Here is a 23179-nt window from a genome sequence, read left to right as displayed (position 1 = left end):
AAGTTCAGAACTAAACCCACTTTTGATGGCAGAAGTCCTCACAGATTTTCTAATTTATAAAATTCTGGTGCCACAAACTGCCCCTGCTGCTCAAAGGGAAATATTACACAGGTGTTTCCTCTCCGAGTGCGTCAGTAACTGATGTTCAGAGATCAGTTTTAGCACTCAGTCTTTGTCAAGAGTCACTGGGGGTAAAGCGCAACGGGCTGGAAGACATATGCAGAGGCTGTGTAGTGGGCTTCCAGCTGGGCACTGTGGCCTCTGCGCATCTCCAGCCTCCGGATTTCCAGTGTCGTCAACTCCGCACTGGAAATCGGCGTGGAGCTGAATAAATGATGTAAATGGTGATTTAAATATCATTAGTGAGCTCAGGACTAAGCCTCTGGGCCCGCTAGCCTCTTCTTCCCCTTCTCCCTCCACCCGTTTCCCTTCCCCCAACCCCCACCTCCACACACACACCACAGGTTTACAACAGCTTCCTAATAATGGGGAGCTCAGGATTGCTGGGCAGATGGGGTGGGGGAAAAACCAAGGTGGGGGAGGTGGGGGGAGGGGTGGTGTTAGGGCTGGCCGAGGCATCTCGAGGAGGCCAGCAATCAGATGGCAGGGGGATCTTACGGTCAGCGATGCAGAGTTGTGTGCAGAGAATCGAGCTGTCCAGTGACTGGGGGGCCAGCAGCACGAGCTACTGAGCATGTGCCAATCTTGGCAATGACAGATCAGTGCATGCGCAGTGGCCCGCTCAGTGCTACGCTGTTGGCCTCTCCAGCAGGAATAGACCCCGCTCACAGATTTTTAGCATGATTCATCTAGGGAAGTCTGTGATACACCAAGCATGGGAGATTCATTTTGAAATCTTGCTGAAAAAAACAGCAGGATTTATTCCAGTTTTTATGCGAGTTTGGCACTTAGAATTTTTTTGGGAGAATCCCACCCACTGTCTTTGTCAAGATCTCATAGCTATCTACCCAACACAGCATTCAATGTTTCCTTAAATCGCTTTTTTTTCATTTTGATCTCACATACTATTACTTCTGAAATCCCTGAGATATTCATTTTCCCAGAATTGGCCAACTTTTTTTTACTTTATGGCTGCTATATTTTAAAATTGAACTTACACTTATGTTGCTTCACCTATTTACACACTTCCAATTGTATGTTCCTACTGAAATACAACAGCCAAATTTATTTTATTTGCTTTAGATAAATTCTCATTCAAGCTCTCCTGGCTCTCTGTTCAGTAGCATTTCAATCCACTTGACTTCACACCTACTTTATTGATGTTTTGAGCTTTGCAGCCTACTATCTCCAATTCGATTATATGAGTCACACCCATACAAGCTTGCTTCTAAGTATATAATAACATAACACAAGAAATAGAAACAGGAGTAGACACCAGGCCCTTCATGCCTGCCCCGCCATTCAATATGATCATGGCTGATCTGTGCCAGTTTAACTCCTTTTCTGTGCCATTTCTCCATGTCCCTTGATCAATCAAATATTTATCCATCTCCATTTGAATACTTCTAACAATCCAGCCTCCACCACCCTTTGGAGAAGAGAATTCCAGAAATTCACCACCTTCTGCGAGAAGAAATTTCAATGCATTTAAGTGTTAAATGACCGGCCCTTTATCTTGCAGCTATGTCCCCTTGTTTGAAGCTTTCCACTAATGAAAACATCTCACTAGCTACCATGTCAAGCCCCCTTCAGGATCTTATATGATTGAATAAGGCCACCCCTCACTCATTAAACCCCAAGGAATACAGACCCAGACTACTTAGTCTCTCTTGATAGAACAACTTTCTCATCCCAGGAATTAGCCTGGTGAATCTCCTTTGGGTTGCCTCCAATATGACAATAATATTGCAAAACAAAATTATGACTTGTATTTTCCTCACAGTATGAATTACAATGGGTGAATTGAATGCCAAAATCAGGTATAGGAAGAGAATTAAAGACAAGGAAAGAAGTTAGCTATGACTGTAACACTATATTTTGCACTCTCTCGTTTCCTTCTCTATGAACAGTATGTTGTGTCTGTACAGCACACAAGAAACAATACTTTTCACTATGTTAATACATGTGATAATAATAAATCAAACCAAAAAGTTTTGATTATGAGAGAGAATAAAACAGATCAAAAGGAAAGGTAACGTTAGAATTAACATTTTACATTCTTTAAAGCTCTATCGACAATTAAATCTGGGGAATGAGAATCCATACTTTGCACTTGTTAATTTTCAGTGCCAGTCAGGTTGATGGACAGTAATTAATGCTAATTACAGCGTTGAAACGGTTCTTCAACTGAGATAGACAGGACTTAACTTTCCATGGTGAATGTAGTTCACATCTACTCTGCAGCTACAGTAACTTCATGCCATTTGAGGCATTTCACTGGTGGGATAGATGACTAGATGTTGCTAACAGTGAAGTAGAGTAAATCCAGACAGCAACTTCTTAATATTTGAGTTTAGCCACACATCTGTCTCCCGTCTGCAGTTAACAGAAACATAGAGAAACTACAGCACAATACAGGCCTTTCGGCCCACAATGTCGTGCCGAACATATGCCTACCTTAGAGATTACTAGGTTTACCTATAACCCTCTATCTTACTAAGTTCCACGTACTTAACTAAAAGTCTCTTAAAAGACCCTATCAAATCTGCCTCCACCACCGTTGCTGGCAGCCCATTCCATGCACCCACTACTCTGAGTGAAAAACTTACCCCGACATCTCCTCTATACCTACTCCCCAGCACCTTAAACATGTTTCCTCTTGTGGCAACCATTTCAGTCCTGGGAAAAAGCCTCTGAGAATCCACCCAATCTATACCTCTCAACATCTTATACACCTCTATCAGGTTACCCCTCATCCTTCGTCTCTCCAAGGAGAAAAGGCCGAGCGCCCTCAATCTATCCTCATAAGGCATGCTCCCCAATCCAGGCAACATCCTTATAAATCTCTTCTGCACCCTTTCTATGGCTTCCACATCCTTCCTGTAATGAGGTGACCAGAACAGAGCACAGTACTCCAAGTGGGGTCTGACCAGGGTTCTATATAGCTACAGCATTATCTCCCGACTCCTAAACTCAGTTCCTCAATTGATGAAGGCCAGTACACCATACGCCTTCTTAACTGCAGCTTCAACCTGTGCAGCTGCTTTGAGCGTCCTATGAACTCGGACCCCAAGATCCTTCTGATCTTCCACACTGCCAAGAATCCTACCATTAATATTATATTCTGCCATCCTATTTGACCTGTCAAAATGAACCACTTCACATTTATCTGGGTTGAACTCCATCTGCCACTTCTCCGCCCAATCTTGCATCCTATCAATGTCTCGCTGCAACTTCTGACATCCCTCCACACTATCCACACACCTCCAACCTTTGTGTCATCAGCAAACTAACCAATACATCCCTCCACTTCCTCATCCAGGTCATTTATAAAAATCACAAAGAGTAAGGTTCCCAGAACAGATCCCTGGGGCACTCCATTGGTGACTGACCTCCATGTAGAATATGACCCATCTATAACCACTCTTTGCCTTCTGTGGGTAACCCAGTTCTGGATCCACAAAGCAATGTCCCCTTGGATCCCACAGCCCCTCACTTTCTCAATAAGCCTTGCATGGGGCACCTTATCAAATGCCTTGCTGAAGTCCATATATACTACATCTACTGCTCTTCCTTCATCAATGTATTCAGTCACATCCTCAAAAAATTCAATCAGGCTTGTAAGGCATGATCTGCCTTTGACAAAGCCATGATGACTATTCTTAATATATTATACCTCTCCAAATGTTCATAAATCCTGCCTCTCAGGATCTTCTCCATCAACTTACCAACCAAGTTATTGTATGATTTGTGCATAAATAACAGCAAAAGCTATTTGTTTCATTGGTGTTTCTGACATGGAAATCTGGGCTAAATATTTTTCATTTTGCATTTATCTTTTGTGGTTGGAGATTTCCATTCTGTGCATAAATGTCAAATGTATCAATATTAAAGCAACAGGCTCATCTTATTTTTGTTTTTTCTGAAGAGATACAGCTTACAACCTCTCGTATATTCTAGTGACTGTTCTTCCCCACCAGAAATACCTTCACAACATTCTATTGTAGAGTTCAAGAGAACTCACAGAACAACATTGTTAAACCACAATTTCCTTTGTTGAAACTAAACCATACTTTGTTAGGAATTTAGTTGTAGTGCGTTCCATACCCCCACAACTCTCTGCGTAAAGAACCTTCCTCTCATATCCAAATTATACCTCTCCCCCCTCACCCTTAAATCATGTCCTCTTGTATTTGTAACCAATCTAGGGAGCAGTCTCTCACTATTGACTCTGTCTATTCCCTTCAGTATCTTATATACCTCTATCATGTCCCCCCTCAATCTCCGTCTTTCCAAGGAATTATAGGAAGGAGGAGTAGGGTAGAGGTCCATAGGCAATTTAGGGAGTTGGGGGCCAAACTAAAGAGTAGGACCTCCAGGGTGGCACTCTCTGGGTTGTTGCCCAGTACCAGCAGGGCAAAGAATGACGAGATCATGCAGCTGAATGCATGGCTGAGGGATTGGTGTAGGGTAGAGTGCTTTACTTTTGTGGATCACTGGGAGGTGTTTAGGAGAGAAGGGCAATTGTACAGGAGGGGTGGGGAGAATTTGAACGGGAGGGGAACTAATGTCTTAGCGGGGAGGTTAGCTGGGGTGTTTATGAAGGATTTAAACTAATATGGAGGGGGGGTGGGGAGGTGGCTGGGAGAGAGTCGGGTGAAAGGAAAAGTATCAGGGAGAAGGAAGTTCCAAGGGACACTTGTGGGTTGAACTGTGTCTGTTTCAATGCTAGGAGTGTGGCAAGGAAAACGGATGAGCTTAGGGCCTTGATGTTTGTGAGGCAGTTAGATGTGGTGGCTGTAACAGAGACATGGTTAAGGGAAGGGCAGGACTGGCAGCTGAATGTTCCTGGGTACATGTGTTTTAGGTGTGACAGAGGAGGGTTGAAGAGAGGTGGAGGGGTGGCACTGTTAGTCAAGGAAAACATCACAGTAGTGCAGAGGGAGGACAATATAGAAGAGATAGGGATTGAGTCACTGTGGGTGGAGTTGAGGAATAAAAAGGGAGAGATTACATTGCTAGGGGTGTATTATAGGCCACCCAACAGCCCGAGGTCAGTGGAGGAAGGCATTTGCAGGGCCATTTTGGATAGGTGCAGGAAGAATAGGGTGGTTGTAGTGGGTGACTTTAATCTACCTGGAGTGAATTGGAGGGGGCCTAGAGCTGGGGGTACGGAGGGAGAGGAGTTTGTGAAATGTGTTTTGGAAGGGTCTCTAGAGCAGTATGTAACTAGTCCGACTAGGGGAGGGGCTATACTGGATTTAGTGTTGGGTAATGAGCCAGGGCAGGTGGGAGAGGTAGAGGTAGGCGAACATGTGGCTAATAGTGACCACAAGTCCGTCTACTTTAGGATAAAAATGGAAAGGGACGAGTGCCGGCCGAACGGGAGTGTGCTGAACTGGGGAAAGGCTAGCTATGGCAGGATTAGGAGGGAGCTGCAGGACACTGATTGGGAGGGACTATTAGCTGGAAAGTCCACGGTTGGCAAGTGGGAGGCTTTTAAGGGCAAAATGAAATGGTTGCAGGGGAGTTATGTTCCGGTTAAGCGGAAGGATGGGAAAGGTAGGATTAGAGAGCCGTGGATTACGGGGGGTATTGAAGACTTGGTCAGGAAGAAGAGGGAGGCGTATGTTAGGTCGAAACGACTGGGTACGGAGAGTGCGCTGGAGGAATATAGAGAGAGTAGGAGGGAGCTAAAAAGGGGAATTAGAAGGGCGAAGAGAGGGCATGAAATGGCTTTGGCTGGTAGGATTAAGGAAAATCCAAAGGCATTTTATTCCTATATTAGGAGCAAGAGAGTAGTTAGAGGGAAAATTGGTCCTCTTAGGGACAAAAGTGGGGAGATATGTATTGAGTCGGAGGGAATGGGGGAGCTCCTGAATGAATACTTTGCGTCGGTATTCACGAAGGAGAGGGGTTCGGAATCGTGCGGTCTCTTGGAGGGAGCTGAGGATCAGCTGCAGGAGATATCTATTACAAGGGAGGAAGTGCTAGGGCTTTTAGGTAGCGTAAGGACGGATAAAGCTCCGGGGCCTGATGGTATTTATCCCAGGCTGCTTAGGGAGGTGAAAGATGAAATTGCTGGGCCTCTGGCGCAAATCTTTGTCTCTTCTTTGGACACAGGTGAGGTCCCAGAAGACTGGAGGGTAGCAAATGTGGTACCACTGTTCAAAAAAGGTAGTAGGGATAACCCTGGAAATTACAGGCTGGTGAGTTTGACATCGGTGGTAGGGAAATTAATGGAAAAAGTACTTAGGGGTAGGATGTATGAGCATTTGGAGCGTTGCGGTCTGATTGGGGATACGCAACATGGCTTTGTTAGAGGGAGGTCTTGCCTTACGAATCTGGTGGAATTCTTTGAGGAGGTGACAAAAACGGCTGACGATGGGAGAGCCGTTGATGTCATCTATATGGATTTCAGTAAGGCGTTTGACAAAGTCCCTCATGGTAGGCTGGTAGAAAAGGTTAAGGCGCATGGGATACGAGGTCAGGTAGCTAGGTGGATTGAGAACTGGCTGGGTAATAGGAGACAGAGGGTAGTTGTGGAGGGGACTTTGTCCGGCTGGAGGCCAGTGACCAGTGGTGTGCCGCAGGGCTCAGTACTGGGACCTCTCCTCTTTGTAGTCTACATAAATGACTTGGAAGAGAGCGTAGGTGGTGTGATCAGCAAGTTTGCTGATGACACCAAGATGGCAGGGTTGGCGGGTACCGAAGTGGATTGTGAGGTGATACAACAGGATATAGATAGGTTGGTGCATTGGGCAGATAGGTGGCAGATGGAATTTAATCCTCACAAATGCGAGGTGATGCATTTTGGAAGGAATAATGTAGAGAGGAGCTATGTGATTAAAGGTAGCCAAATTAGGAGTATAGAAACACAGAGGGACCTGGGAGTGCAGGTTCACAAATCCATGAAGGTTGCGACACAAGTGGAGAATGTTGTCAGGAAGGCTTATGGAATGCTAGCCTTTATAGGAAGGGGTATAGAGTTTAAAAGCTGCCGTCTAATGCTTCAGTTGTATAGAACGTTGGTTAGACCGCATTTGGAGTACTGCGTCCAGTTCTGGTCACCTTACTACCGGAAGGACGTGGAGGCTCTGGAAAGGGTGCAGAGGAGGTTTACCAGGATGTTGCCTGGCATGGAGGGGCTGGGTTACGAGGAAAGGTTGGAGAAATTGGGACTGCTCTCCTTGGAAAGACGGAGATTGAGGGGGGACATGATAGAGGTATATAAGATACTGAAGGGAATAGACAGAGTCAATAGTGAGAGACTGCTCCCTAGATTGGTTACAAATACAAGAGGACATGATTTAAGGGTGAGGGGGGAGAGGTATAATTTGGATGAGAGGAAGGTTCTTTACGCAGAGAGTAGGGTGGTGGAGGCGGGAACGTTGGACTCGTTTAAGGTTCAGTTCGATAGGCACATGAGTGAAATGAGGATGGAGGATTATGGTAAGGGTTATTAAATAAGGGTTAGAACCTCGGGAGACACCGGAAAGGCAGGCTTGTGATTAATGTTTTTGTCTTTTTATTCCGCAGGTGGAGGTCCACCTCGTTGTCAAACGAGGGGCATGCACACGGTGGGTCGTGCGTGGGCTGCTCTTGGAGGTTCCGGGAGTGGCCTAGTACTTCGTGTCGGTGTGTGCTTGATCCTGGACCGGTAGACGGGCGCCGCAACAGCTCGGTGACTAGCACTGCTAGTCATGGATACATGGATTTGGGCCTGTGTCTGTGGGAGTTTGTGCATTCTCCCTGTGGATGCGTGGGTTTCCTCCCACACCCCAAAGATGTGCTCTTAGGATGATTGGTTTTACCAAATTGACACTATTCTCCCCTGAATCTGGCTAAGTCAGGGGTTCTATTTGTAGACACGCAGGGTAGAATAGGTGTAGGGTGATGCGGCGGCGCGGGCTCGTTGGGCCGAAGGGCCTGTTTCCCATGCTGGGTTGTTCTTTGTTCTTTGTTCTTTGCTCTTCAGCACTGGATAAACAAACTATCAATACTTACACCATTCTTATTCGCTGCCTGCAAAGCATTAGAATATTATGTCTATGTGAGTGGCTTCTTTTGTTCTCACTGTAAATAATCATTTTCAGGAGCCAGATATGCCAAAGCCACACATTCCTGTGAATTTGGTTGATGATTAGGCCATTCTGACCTATAGTTAATGTAATCTTCTAATATTTGGACAATTCCAACATGTCTACATTTAAACAACCCTGACTGTTACACTTACTATACATCTCACTTCCAACAAAAATAGAACATTCATTTATAGTTCAAATGAAAAAGTGGAACTTCGATGAAAGCTGATCGGTCATAACATTACTTCAATCTTCACATTTTAGTGCATACATGTTTCTCCTGATTTCCCCAATCAATTCAAGTCACCCAAGTTCGAGATGGTAATTAATTTTTCAACCTTCCTTACACAAGCTCCAGGGTTTGATCATTCTGACCGAGGTTGGGCTAGAATTAGGCAAGGGAAACAAGGGTGGGATTTTACAGCCTTGTTCATCCCAAAATTGTAAAATTCCCCCCTTGCCCTTTCCGATTCTTGTGGAGCGATAAAATTCTGGCTGAAGGGTGGAATTCTCCCAACCCACTCGTGTGGTTTCGGCGGCCAAACAGAGAATTTGGCAACAGCCAAAAAGTCAGAAACTCACCAGTATATAATCACATTGCAAGTCTCCCAATGTGGATTAACAGTGAGATGATCAAACATCATCTGCATCTCATGAATGCTCTTGAAAACATCTGCTGGCTGAAGTTCCATCAGGCCTGCCAACCTTGCGCCATGCCAGTGGAAAATCATGCTAGTGTCAAACCTGATTGCTAAAGAGTGGCGTGCACAACGTGGTCTTCTGTTTGCATGAGACTTTGGGATGAGTGCAAGAAAGCTTTTCTGTCATAGTTCTGCGCTGGTCCTGATGCATTGTTCACCATTCTGCTGGGACCAGTTGTTGCCCTCCACCTCCATGCCCAGCTTGTCTTCATGGACAGCACTGGACCCATGGACCCTCCGGTGTCACCATCTCGGTTCAGTACTGCACTTGGATTTTGGGAGTACCAAAGTCTCCTTCCCCCCAGGTTTCACGCACCAATATCTATCTCAACAGAACAATGCTGCAGGACTCATGCAGCCATTGCAACAGAAGTCCGAAGTTCAACCGGGAATTGGGGTGCCTGGTTGGGTGGCGGCGGAGGGGCGTGATGATGGTCTGATGAAGGGGAAGGGAATATGAAAGGAGGGATGTGCAATGAGGCATTAGAGCAGGGCAAGGACTCACGATGGCAGGCAGAGGGGCAAGGAGATGGATGAAGAAGGCAGACAGCAGAAGGAAAAGAAAAATTGAGGGGCGGGAAACTCAATCCTGACAAAGTTGCATGAAAAGCTCACAAAACAGAGGGGTGGGGGTGGTGGGGGGCAGTGGGCGGGGGAGGGGGGGTGGGAGGCGATGTCAAAGAAAGGAGGATGTACAGACACTCGAGGTGGTGGGTAGAGATCCATGTAAGGCATGGGCAACGCACAGATGATTGGTGCAGGGGAAGGTAATTGAACTGATGAACACACTTCTTCTTGAGATCGCTAGCTTTTTCTCTCGGGGTTGCTGATATCCTGCACAGTCCGGTGAAGACGGGTGGGCTGGAGGAAGCGATATCAGTGTGCAATCCTGATGTTTAAATATGGCACCAGCTGAGGGTCGGTGGACGAATCAGCTGTCAGCCCACCAGGAGACGGAGGGGAATTTGCCTGTGCGTTATTAATGACGTTCTGAGAGCTGAATCTAGCGCAGGATCCCACCATTCTGGTTGGCAGGACAGGTGTCACCATGGCCACACATCACCACACTTTGTCACAAAATGGGAGAGTTCTGCCCAAAGCGTGGTCTGACAAGCGCTTTGTGTAACTTGCATATAAGATGAAAAGAAACTAAACTCAAAACACAATGCCAGCCTTTGACTTGAAAGGTATTGTGGTTAGCCTATCAACTGATATGTAGTTTGCTGGATGATACAAAGGAAGACAAGCAACGTGCCATGCCATGCAGTGGTGGGATTAGGAGTCTCACCTGCGATTCCTCACATGGTGAATTACAGATCTCACCCGGACTGTCAGTAGGAGGCACTGAACAAAGCGTGGTGATTCTGTACAAGAAAGAGGAAAAAAATCAGGGGGCAAACCAACGTGTGCCACTCCACTGTAACAAAATTTGGGTCTCATTCTAAAATAGAAAAAGTTAGTTCTAAGATCCAGATCTGTAATGGTGCACACCTTTTTCAAAGGTTGCAAAGAATAGGAGAGGAGACATCAATTAAAACAAAGTAACGGTTATGTTCCACCAAGCTAACAGTGGAGTAATGGTCGAGGGGCCAGCGATCAGGCCAGGAGGGGGAGTGGAGGGCCGGCAATGTAGGGATCATAGGGCTAGCCAGCAATTGAGCAGGCCAACGATTGGGAGGTCATCAGTGTGGGGCCACTGTGCCTGCGCCCATCTCAGCACTGACAGATCGGCGCATGCGCAGTCGCCCACTCAATGCGCTGATTTTAGCCTCTCCAGCAGGGATAGCCCTTGCCCCCTACTTTTTGATGATATTTACATTGACAGCCTCTGCAGTGCACAGAGTGTGGGAGATTCTTCTCTGAACTCCCACTGAAAAGCCAGCATGAATTATTCTAGTTTTCACATGAATTCGACACTTAGAATTTTTTGGGGAATTCTGACCACAAATGTTGAGCTGTCTGCTCATTTGCATGGTTGCAGAGTGCGGTCAGCACTCAAGCTACTAGCCAGGGACTGCAATCTGAACAGGAAATGTGAAATGACAAGAATCTAGCTCAAACACAGAAGATAGGAGCAGGAGGCCGCCATTTGGCCCTTCGAGTCTGCTCCACCATTTATTACGATCATGGCTGATCATCCAACTCAACAGCCTAATCCTGCTTTTTCCCCATAACCTTCGATCCCAAGTGCTACATCCAGCCGCCTCTTGAACACGTCCAATGTTTTGGCATTAACTATTCCCTGAATTCCACAGGCACACTGCTCTTTGGGTGAAGAAATGTCTCCTCACCTCCATCCTAAATGGTCTACTCTGACCCCTAGTTCTGGACTTCCCCACCAATGGGAATATTTTCCCTGCATCTACCCTGTCTTGCCCTGTTAGAATTTTATAAGTCTCTGAGATCCCCCCCATCATTCGTCTGAACTGCAGCAAAAACAATCCAAACCTAGTTAATCTCTCTTTATACATCAGTCCCGCCATCCCCGGAATCAGCCTAGTAAACCTTCACTGCATTCTCTCAAAAGCAATCTCAGAAAAGGAGACCAAAACTGCACACAATATTCTAGGTGTGGCCTCGCCAAGGCCTTGTGTAATTGCAACAACACTTCCCTGCTCCTGTACTTGAAACTTCTCACAATGAAGACTAACATACCATTTGCCTTCTTTACTGCCTGCTGCACCTGCATACTTAACTTCAGTGTCTGGTACCCAAGGACACCCAGGTCTTGGTACACACTCCTCTCCCCCAATTTACAGCCATTCAGGTAGTAACCTGCCTTCTTGTTTTTGCTTCCAAAGTGATTAACCTCACATTTTTCCAAATTATATTGCATCTGCCATTGATTAGCCCACTCACCTAGCCTGTCCAGATCATTCTGAAGGATCTCTGAATCCTCATCACAGTTTACCCTCCCACCCAACTCAGTATCATGTGCAAACTTTGAAATGTTACATTTTCTTACCTTATCCAAATCATTAATTTATATTGTGAATAGCTGGGGTCCCAGTACCAATCCCTGTGGCACCCATTAGTTACCGTCTGCAAATTTGAAAAACACCCATTAATTCCTACTCTTTGTTTCCTCTCTGCCAACCAATTTTCTATCCATCTCAATACACTTCCCCCAATCCCGTGCGCTTTAATCTTACACAAAAATCTCTTGTGTGGGACTTTGTCAAACATTTTCTGAAAGTCCAATTATACCACATCAACTGGTTCCTCCTCGTCAATTCTACTAGTTACATCTTCAAAGAATTCCAACAGATTTGTCAAGCATGATTTCCCCATCTGAAATCCATACTGATTCTGTCTGATCCTGCCGCTGCTTTCTAAATGCTCTGCTTTAAGGTCCATGATAATGGATTTGAGAATTTTTTCCACTCCCAATGTTAAGCTTACTGGTCTATAATTCCCTGTTTTCTCTCCAGCTCTCTTTTCGAATATTGGAATGATATTAGCTACCCTCTAATCTGCAGGGACTGTTCCCGAGTCTATAGAATCCTGGAAGGTGACCACCAATGCATTCACTATTTCTAGAGCCACTTCCTTAAGTACTTTGGAATGTAGATCATCAGGCCCTGGGGATTTATTTGCCTTCAATCCCATCAATTTTCCCAGCACCATTTCTGAACTAATATTGATCTCTCTCAGTTCTCCCCCCTCACTAAATCTTGCTTTCTCCAACATTTCTGGCATTTGATTTGTGTCCTCTTTTGTGGAGACAGAACCAAAGTATGTAATCAGATGCTCGGCCATTTCTTTGTCCCCTGTTGTACGTTCCCCCGTATGTGTCTATAGGGAACGTACATTGATCTCCACCAACCTCTTTCTCTTCACGTATCTATAGAAACACTTAGTGTCAATCTTTATGTTCCCTGTGAGCTTACTTTCTTACTGTACTTTCCCCTTCTTAATCAATCCCTTGTTCTTTCTTTGCTGAATTCTGAACTGCTCCCAATCCTCAGACTATTATTTCTCTTGGTCAATCTGTGTGCTTCTTCCTTAGATCAGATACTTTCTCTGACTTCATTTGTAAGCCATGGATTGGCCCTCTTACCCATTTTGCTTTTCTGCCAGGCAGGAATAAACTGTTGCTGCAGGTCCCCATGTGTTCCTTGAATGTTTGCCATTGTCCATCCACTGTCATCCCTTTAAGTAACCCTTCCCAGTCGATCAAGGCCAACCCATGCCTTGTATCCTCAGTTTCCTTTGTTAATATTTAGCACCCTAGTCTCTGAATCAACTACTTCACTTTCCAAGGGATCTCACACAGCTAGACTGACAATGATTCCCTTCTCATTACACAGATGGCCTGCTCTCTAGTTGGTTTTTCCACATATTGGTCAAGAAAACCATCCCAAACTCACTACAACAATTCCTGCTCTATAGCATTGTGTCTAATTTGATTTGTCCAATCTACATGAAGATTAAAATCACCCATGATCACTGATATTCCCTTATATACATTTTTAATTTCATGTTTAATGCCATTCCCAACATCAGCACTGCAGTTTGGCAAACTATATATGACAAAGGTTTTTTGCCCCTTGGTATTTCTCAACTCAACCCATACAGACTACACATTGTCAGAGCTAATAACCTTTCTCACTATTGTGTTAATTTCTTCTTTAACCATCAGTGCCACTCCACACCTTTTCCTTTATGCCTGTCCTTTCTAAATATTGACTGCCATGGGACATTCAATTCCTATTCCTGGCCACCCTGCAACCATGTCTCGTAATCCCAATCATATTGTACCTGTTTACATCTATCTGTGCGATTCGTTCATCCACTTTATTGCAAATGCTCCACGCATTAAGGCACAGAACTTTTAAGCTTGTCTTTTTAACATGGTTTGCCTTGCTTCCAATATTTTCTGTATAGCCCTGTTTGAACTTTGCCCTTGGTTTCTCTGCTGATCACTTTTCTTAGGATAGCCTGCACAATTTAAAATTAGCTTCAGAATGGGAGGTGTATTTTGACTGCAAAGCTTTCGAGGAGTCATTCTGACCAAATTTGTCCTGAGAAAGGTAGATATGGTGCATCATGTGAAAGCATGGCCTCTAAGCTTATCCAACATAGTGATGCAGGCTTTGGTGCCGCCAATGGTCAGGAGGGGAGCAATGCTCTATTCACACGGGACTAGGAGGCCTTCCAGGCAAATATTGCAAAGGCAGTGAGAGAGCTGTACAGTCAATGTCAGCAGTTTAACCCTGAGGACCTGGAAGCAATGTTGCGAGAAATTTATTGATCTCGGACAAATGATAAGAAGTCAGTGAATGCATGTTCAAATGCTATATCCTTACAATCGAATAACCAGCCTCACACTGTTCAATATGTCCAACCCCTTCACATACCTACTGACAATGTCCCTCATCCGCAAGTCATGCGTCACTTTCACCTCATCCTCATCCTCGCAAACTGCTGCAAGCATCATAGCCACATTTCCTATCTTGCATGTATTTCCAGCTATTTAATTATGACAGGCACATCATGTAAACACATTAGATGGGATTTTCCAGCCCTTCCACCATGGAGGGTTTTGCAGCAGCAGAGGTGGCTCGCAATTAGTTGCTGGATCTTCCAGTCTGCTGAAATCAATGACCATTAGTATTGCTTGTCAACTGAATCTATAGTGGCGGGGGGAAGGCACTTTCGGCAGCACTGGAAGATCCTGCCGGAGAAAGGGCTGGGAAATCCCAGCCACTGTGTCACACTCACTGACTCAAGTCTTCTCTCTCTCACAGGATACTGTGGCACACAACTGTAGGCAGCCGCAGATAACCATCAGGGAAAATCATAGCTGCATATTCTCACCCCAGTGGAGGAGACAGCACTCACCAGCACAGGAACGGTTCCGACTCAGACTGTGTCAGAGCACTGAAGATGACTTTATGCTCATGACTATTTCTCCTAAGAACATCCCACTTCTCTCTCATCCCAGAATCTCTTTTCATGCACAAGTTGTAGATGGTGTAAGCAAGCATCCCTTTCCCTCACTGCAACCTATCTTTGTGCCTTGCTCCTTTCAGATAGGCAAGGACTGCAACCTGTCCAGACAAGAGCACAGCAACATAACATCAAAGAGGAAGACATGGTGGCACTGCTGCCTCACTGCGCCAAGGGCCCAAGTTCAATTCCAGCTTTGAAAGACAGTCAGTTTAGAATTTTGTACATTCTCCTCGTGTCTGTGTATGGTTCCCCTGGGTGCTCCCGTTTCTTATACAGTCTACAGATGTGCAGGTTAGGTAGATTGGCCATGTTAAATTGCCCCTCAGTTTCCCAAGATGTGTGGATTAGTGGGATGTATACGCGTGGAACCACAGGGATAGGGCCTGAGTGGGATGCTCTATTGGAGAGCCAGTGCAGACTCAGTGGGCTGAATCACCTTGTTCTGCATTGTAGGTGTACCATCATTCCTGCACAAAGTAAACTCAGCTGAGAAGAAGAGGCTAATGATGATAATATGCTGTTACATGTTCCTATACTCACAGTACCAGCTCAGATATTGGCACTGTCACACACTTTATGAGCTTGTTTAGAAGTAGAACCTGTGCATGGTGAGACATTGGGGATGAATGGGAAGCAATCCAAGCAGGGGTAAAGGTAAGCACTGATGCCAACCAGCTGGAGGATGAACGCACATGTTCTGCTGCAGAGGACTCAAATAAGCACTTTGATGAGCTGACATATGAAAAAAAGTGATGGGTATGCACAATGAATTGCTTTGGTTATCAACAGGTCAACTGGAGGGTCTATAGTCATTGTCAAGAAGCTTAGAGGAGTTCAGCACCATCCTTGCACATAGCTTTGCGCAAAGATTGGAACCCATCTTTCCCACCTCCATCAACACATTGTAGACCCAACCATGATGCAGGCTCCAATGGCCAATGCCTTAGTTTCCTTCACAGCAAAGACAGAAGCCTCCCAACATCAAAGTGCTGCAACCTCAGTGTGCATCGTGCAGGGTAAGTCTATTGCCGTGTAGCCTCAGACTGCTGCCATCACAGCTGAAGACAGCAGTTTTCAAAGGGATTTGCAGCAGTTCACAGCAATCCAGGAACCTGTCCTCTAACAGATTATTAAGATGGTTGCGATGTTGCCCTGGGTGAGTGCAGTAGCTCTGTCTGGCCTGAACCTGTTGTTCTTTCTCAGAATTACAGCATTCATTGTGTCACTGCCACTCTGCCGATGCCCTTGCTGTTGACTCTCAGCCAGCCAGCCCAGATTGCCTCTGTCCATGCCAAGGTGGTGCTATCTGAAATTGTGCATTCTTGGACCAGAGCTACCCGAGGACATCCTGCGAGGCCATCTTTCTTCTATGAGCAGCTTGTTCTCCTTTCTGTCGACCCATCCATTCTCCCTGTCAAGGCTGGCCAAGGCGTACAGAAATCACAGCACCCTTCATTGAGTGCTGTGTGGGAGCAGAAGTGAGAACCAAGGCCTTCATTATGTCCCGCAGCATTTCATGAAGACTTAACTAACTTTAAATAACAGTTATAACACTCAGCAACTGCCAGCCAAAATCAACCAGCAACTAATCTGAACGTGGTTGATGATTTCTTTAAATGGCACTGATAGTGATGGGGGCGGGCGAGGTGGTCCCTTCCTACTACTCGATACATGTTCAGCTGTGCAAAGTTCAGACAGAGACCTAGCTGGACAGAACAGGCAGGATTTTATGGTCTTGCTCAACCCAAGACCGTAAAATCCCACCCGCGATCAATGGACTTTTCCACAGTCCACCTCTTACCAGCTCCAATTCCCATGGCAGGCAGGACTGCAAAATTCCAGCCTGCATTTGAAAATGGCATTGCTGATAACAAATCAACATTAAACGCTGACTGACATTGAAATCGACACATGCTCCTCATGTCTGCCAATCATCTGCCCAAAATGGCATCCATGCAGCTAGCACCAGAGGAGCATGCGTGCAAGGAGATGCCATTTTGAATGTGAAGTGGCACCCATTGCACTGAAAATACTACACAATCAAATTTTATGGCCTATAAATTTTATGAGGAAAGAAAGACCAGGAGTACCACACTTTTGGAATTCTAATAACATGAGTAGGAGGTAGAAATGAGTCATAGTGGTGAAGGAAATGGCACAAGCTTATAAATTGGCCTGTTGGCTTTCAGTAGAATTACAAATGCTGAAAGATAACCCAAAAGCAGAAGGGAACCTAAAAGTTGGGAACAGCAGGAATAAAAATGGGTCATGTTGATTAATGCTTTTTGATTTGCAACCAAGACAGCAAGTGGGATTAAGAGACTGGCATTGGCACAATAAACCCAATGGCCTTCTTTCATGCTATACAATACTATGACTCTGCAACTGGTTTACTATAATGTTACTTATTTGTTATAATCACAATATGCTGGATTTAATTTGCAAGACCTTAGACACACACTTGCTGTTTTCAAAGATCAGCTACTTAATATAGTTACTATAATGATATAAAATGGACTGTACAAAATAACCTGAAATTCCTGTAAGCATAGTTGAGTTGAAATGTCGAGGGATAAGCATTCCAAAGTCAAATATAGTTTTCTAGTTTATGAACTATCGCCTTTCTACAGTGAGAAGAAAACAAAATAAAGTTCATAAAATCTATGTATATCAAATATTTTCAATTGCAAATCTTACATACTTTGTCTGTCATTTCGTGGGAATGATGCAATGAGTGGTCTCGTTCCAGGAACATCCTCTGCTGTTCGTTGCTGGCAAGGCGACAGGTGAGCCAGGCAGAGAGAGTGCAGCCCACGATGCCCAAGCATGCCATTGACATAGAAGCGATGTGTATGGGGAAAGTGACTGCTCTCCTTTTTGCTACTGCCCGCAGAAACTGAAAATTTAATATTCCTCCGATCAGTCCACAGATACAACAGGCAGAAAATAATATCATCTGGCAGGAGACAGGAAGAATTAAAATGAGTCTCCACGTCAGCAAACTAGGAATAAAATTAGAAGGCAAAATAGAAATTCTATCATTTGATATGATCAATAATTTTCTAAAACACTTTTTAAAATTAAGCAGAATTATCCTATTTTAAATGGTTACAACTATTTGTTCTCTTACCCACAGTTCCCTTCTGTTTTTAATGACATTTGTGGTTAGAGAGGAATCCCTCCCAATAAACTTGATCAGAAACTTCCCAGTGGAATTGATGCCAGCCCCATCTGAAGCATCCTTCTTCTCAGTGGGTAATTTTCTCTGTCTATAAGATAGTATCCTGACTTCAGCAATGCTAATGTGAAGATACACTAAATTAACCACCGTTCATAATAATGAGATTGTGTAGTACCTTTCCCAAAATGAAAGTTCAGTGCAAGTGCACTTGAATTGATTTTTGATCATAACATCTACCCAATTCAGGCAAAATGAAGTTATATTAGTTAATACATATCTTCCATTTTTGCCCTGGACAGAGGGAACTTAGCTCTGTGAATACGGTTTAGTTAGCTGTCATCATAATATGTGTTATTTCTATGTGAAATTCAGTGTATTTCAGTGCAGTTTTTATTTTATTAAAACTCCATTTGACTTTAAATGCATTGACAGAGAGAGAATATCAATGATGTCAGGGAAGCAAGTTATGATTTTATTGTAGCGTAATCATTAATTGTCCCAACAACTGAAAATTTAACACTCTGTTACATTATTCAAAGAAATGCTTTCACAAGGAATGAGTTTGGAAAATTAGCGCATCAAATGCTAAGTGTTTGCACAATAATAATTTTCAAAAGAGCACAGCTAGTCACGAATGTGACACCATTGCTGCTGTCGCTTGAGCAAAATAATACTAATCGGCTCCTATATAGATATCCAAGAAATACACCATTATTAAAATGATTTTAATTCAGTATCAAAGGGCTGTGCTGATATAATTAGTATTTACTTAAAATCCCCAAATATTATGACTCCACTTGCTAGATGGTTTATATGGGCTGCAAACAGTACATTGTCATAGCATCAAGCAAGCATAATCAGAGGACAGAGTGCGGCAGAAAAAACTGTAATATCTGTTTTGCCTTCTCTTCACTTTTTAGTGAAACAAATTACACTGCCAAAGCAGCACTTTTGTTTCTTTATAAAAATCTAAATTCCGTGAAACTAGTCAATTGCTACAATTACACAATGCAGAAGTACTTCCTCCAAGAATAATTCACTATGTGGCAAGGGAGTGAAGAAGACGAAAGAATGTATGTTTATTAGTCACTTTGCATTTACTGTGGAGAAAATGGAACAAAGGCGATGGTGAAATAATGATGTGATGGCTGTTGACATTTGTAGTGTTTGCAGAACTGGTGTGGGATGTTTGAAAGATAAAATCACTCACTATGCGACCTGATTTCTTTCTGGCGCAGACAATTCCACATATTCCACAGATTAAAAACTGGAAAGAGGAAAAGATATATTAGATTTTACAAATCTTCAAGTTTGTGATCTGCTGCCATTCTGGATATAATTTCTCATTGTTGTAACTGTGAGAATACATTGCAGCAATTATTCCTTGAATAGCTTAAAATTATCACAGCAAAATTCACTGTTTTTAATGTAAATTTTGTTTTATTGTAAGGATTATTGCCCTGCAAGTGAAAGAGGTCTTTTGCATAATATGTTATCCATTGTAATTTCAATAATCAACAATTGCCATGCTTTATTATAGGGTTATATATTGGGTAAGTATAAATTACTATGATGCATTCTCACAAAGCACAACAAGGCATATATATTTGATTAAAATACCTTAACAAGTGTAGTGGAGGTAATGTGTTTTCAACACATGTGTCCGTTTTAACTGTTTGTATACCAAGTCTGTGCTTGATAAAAAACATAACTATTCACTTCTGCCACTTTTCATCTATTACCTGACTGTTTTACCACACAGTTTCTAAGGGTGCAGGAGGGCAATATGGGTTGAATTTTCCCAGACCTGTGGTAGCGATTTTTGAGGTTGAATGGCCGGGAAAAGTGTGGGAGTCATGTTGGGAATGCTCCACATTGTTATTCCACTGCTGAGAAAGTTTTTCAGGATCATCTGTCCACTGAGCAGAAATGGGCTGATAATTTACATACTTGAGGCCCGATTGGGGTGATTTTGTGAAATTTCTGATATTCTGCTGCCTGCCCCATCATATTCAGAGATCACCAGTTCCATGGAGCCTGATTCCCAACAGCAGGCTGGGAGATCATCTGAGCTGCAAGCTCCATAGTGCAAAGAGAGCCCACCGGCAGAAAAAGCCTTATCTATGGCCTAAACATTCCCGCTGGAGAGTCTTCTCTCATGATCCATGGGGGCCTACTAAGATGACCCCTCTAAATTTCTCATATAAATTTACACCTTGAGGGCATCCAGAAAGAAAACACAGTTCAGAATAGCATTCTCCGTGTTTTACTGGTGTCCTATTTTAAAGCATACAAGACCAATTTAGACCAGCATTTTTATTTCCCAGTTTTACTGTTTTTTCCTTCTGGATATTTCCATGTTATTTATAGAATTCATAGTATCCCTACAGTGCAGAAGAAAGCCATTTGGTCCACCGAGTCTGCACATACCATGATCCCACCCATGTTACCCTATTAACTCCCAACACTAAGGGGCAATTTAGCATGGTCAATCCAATCCACCCAACCCATACATCTTTGGAGTGTGGGAAGAAACTGGAGCACCCAGAGGAAACACACACAGACACGGGGAGAATGTGCAAACTCCACACAGTAACCCAAGCCAGAAATTGAACCCGGTTCCCTGGCACTGTGAGGCAGCAGTGCTCACCGCTGTGTTGCCCGAAGGTGTCCTTGCAGTCCCCAATCTGCTGCAGCAGTGCCCACTCTCCTGAAGGGGATGTTAAGGCTTCAGAGTCGTCAGCCCTCTGAATGGATTGCACCAGCAACAGCCCAGCAATCATCCTTAGTGGAACAGTGAATATAGAGGCAGCAAGATAGAACATCATCTCCGGGAAGATTGCTCCACTAATCTTGATCTGGAAAGTGCAGGTTCAGGAGTTCCATTCGGTCCCGATGTATGGACCCTGAATCCCATGGGAAATTCAAGCCCCATAGCTCTAAAATTCACTCTCTGAAGCATGAGGGCTGAGAAGCCCTTTGGAAAACTATGCCACCTTGAATTTAAACATATGAAAGATACCAGGCTTAAAAGTGCGGCAGGACTTTGCTACAATCAGGTACACATTGCAAATAGGTACCAATTCTAGTTTGGTGGCACAGTGTAACTATAACCCTTGATAGAAGCCAATGACTGCAGTTTGTGTTAGCCAGGTGCTGAGGATAAACATTTTAAATGTACTAAAGTACCGTTTAACACATCAGCCATTCTATCTTGAAACTGTCCTCCCCTCATCCCCAAAGATAATTAAATAAGACACAACTGCCCCTCCAAAATACATTAAAGATCCTGAATACGATCTATCAACCTTTCCCCAAACAGATAGTAATCCAAACAAAATTGGTCCAAAAATAAATCATCGGATCCATGAAACAATTGGCATTCTGGTCAATATATTTTAATGAGTAGAGGCTGGATAACATGAGATTCTGCCCATGGGAGAAGGATGCAGCTCCACAGAAGCAAAAGAAACTTGCAGAGGCTGGAAACCCGAAATAAAAACAGAAAATGCTGGAAATACTCAGTGGCTCGGTATCTGTGGAAAGGTAATTGGAATACCATTTCCTTTACCGTTTAATGAGGACTGTGTTCAGCAGAGAGAGAGAGAGAGAAATAAATTCTCCAGTCCCCCTCCAACCCGGTTTCAAACAGTTGAGATGTCGTTTCTGTTTTGCCCGAAAGATTGGTCTCAATTTGATCCGAAATTTAAAAGTAAAACTGAAGTGTGGGCACCTAGGCGGCTTCCGACTTTTCCCAGACGTTCAATTTAAAAACGAAAGATTATTCATGTGAACCTAACTTGACACGGGGTAAAAGTTTACAAGATATCAATGATATCAGCAGACAGCAGTGTTCAAACCAGATGTAGTAATCCGAGATGTCCCCCCAGCCCCTGTGAGGGTAGATTGTGATCTGGTGGGAGAGGCTGAGCTCAGACTGTTCAGGTTAGTTTCAGGCGGTTGTCCCAGGCTGGACGGACATTTGTCATTTCTCTGTAGCATTAGTCAAACACTGCAAATACAAACCTTATATTCATCTGCACCACTTTCAACTCATGCTTACACTGAGAGGAGGCTGCCGGAGAGTTTCATTCCGTTTCACATTGACATTACATACGGTGCATGGGATTTGGAGCAGCCACTTTTCAAATCATATAATGCCATCTATTTTTACATAATAAAATAAACGCCACGAATCGTTCACACTTTAAGAAGTGAAATGCACGTGTTTGACTTCTCGGTTTGCCCCTTTCCTCTGCAAATTCAGATTCGCTTTAATTTGACTTAAAACTTCACAACCAAAAACAGCTTCCAGTGTTTCCCGCCGCGGCCACTCTGACCATCCTTGATGCAAACCCGTGGACCGTGCAAGATCGAACATTATACACCGAGACTTAAACGCAAATGCAAGAAAGCCAAGAGAAACAGTTTGCAACGTACACAAACCCCACTCCATACCGGTGAAGAGTCCCCGAGCTGGAGTTGGAGAGCTCGGCTCCTCCCGATGCTGACTGCGCCCAGGGTTACGCTGGTGATGCCGAAGCCTATTTCCATTGCAGAGAGTACAAAGAGACTGGCAATGATCTGACTCCTGGTGCACATGGTGCTCCCACCAGCATTCTCCCGAGAAATACCAACAGCACGCCTGACACACAGCTGAATGTGAAAAATAAGTCACTTCTTTTTACAATATATCTGCTTTCTTCACTGCACTCAGGCAACCTCCCTCGCCTGCCGGAGAGAAAGCATGTCCAGCTGCAATAAGTAATATCATCCTCTCACTGTGAAGCGTAAGGAGTCACCCTACCGTGGAGCCTGTCTGATATGTTCTCCACTGTGCATCGGCAAGTCAAATGTCACCTTTGTCCCACGTTTCTCGTCTTTCGCATTGCAACTGCGTGACCTCGCAGCCACTTAGACACAGGCAGCCTTTCCACCCGGACAGCCCGGAAAAGAACAACCGCAGCACTGTCCCCTTCCCTCAACAACTTTCACTGAAGCCAGCTCACAAGCTGAGCTTTTAATGCGACCTGACAATGTGATCGGTTGAAGCCGAGCAATAGCAGAACTCTTGCTCAAAGAGTGACATGCACGTTATTCAAAGGAAAGAACATACTCCCATATCTTTCTGAGTAGAA

The 23179-nt window shown here is 44.2% G+C and overlaps 1 protein-coding gene across 3 annotated transcripts in view; it reads right to left on the bottom strand.

The window, feature by feature from the left end:
* The window catches only part of tmem196 (transmembrane protein 196), a 49116-nt gene extending 26212 nt beyond the window's left edge, over nucleotides 1-22904 (bottom strand). Inside the window, exons 1-4 of one of the 3 annotated variants that reach the window (XM_080216417.1) lie at nucleotides 22482-22904; nucleotides 19252-19308; nucleotides 17562-17816; nucleotides 10192-10269 (exon numbers count right to left, since the gene is read on the bottom strand). In XM_080216417.1, the coding sequence (XP_080072543.1) occupies nucleotides 10237-10269; nucleotides 17562-17816; nucleotides 19252-19308; nucleotides 22482-22643 (507 nt within the window). In that variant the 5' untranslated portion in view covers nucleotides 22644-22904 and the 3' untranslated portion in view covers nucleotides 10192-10236. Of the gene's footprint in view, nucleotides 1-10191; nucleotides 10270-17561; nucleotides 17817-19251; nucleotides 19309-22481 lie in introns of those variants that run through there. The other 2 variants (XM_080216409.1, XM_080216425.1) reach the window with 2 other exon arrangements.
* Nucleotides 22905-23179: the final 275 nt, after the last annotated feature.

The sequence above is a fragment of the Carcharhinus amblyrhynchos genome, chromosome 2 (assembly GCF_965287045.1).
Source record: "Carcharhinus amblyrhynchos chromosome 2, sCarAmb.v2.hapA, whole genome shotgun sequence".
Taxonomy (NCBI): domain Eukaryota; kingdom Metazoa; phylum Chordata; class Chondrichthyes; order Carcharhiniformes; family Carcharhinidae; genus Carcharhinus; species Carcharhinus amblyrhynchos.
The sequence above is the reverse complement of the archived record's forward strand: the minus strand, read 5'-3'. Positions and strand labels throughout refer to the sequence as shown.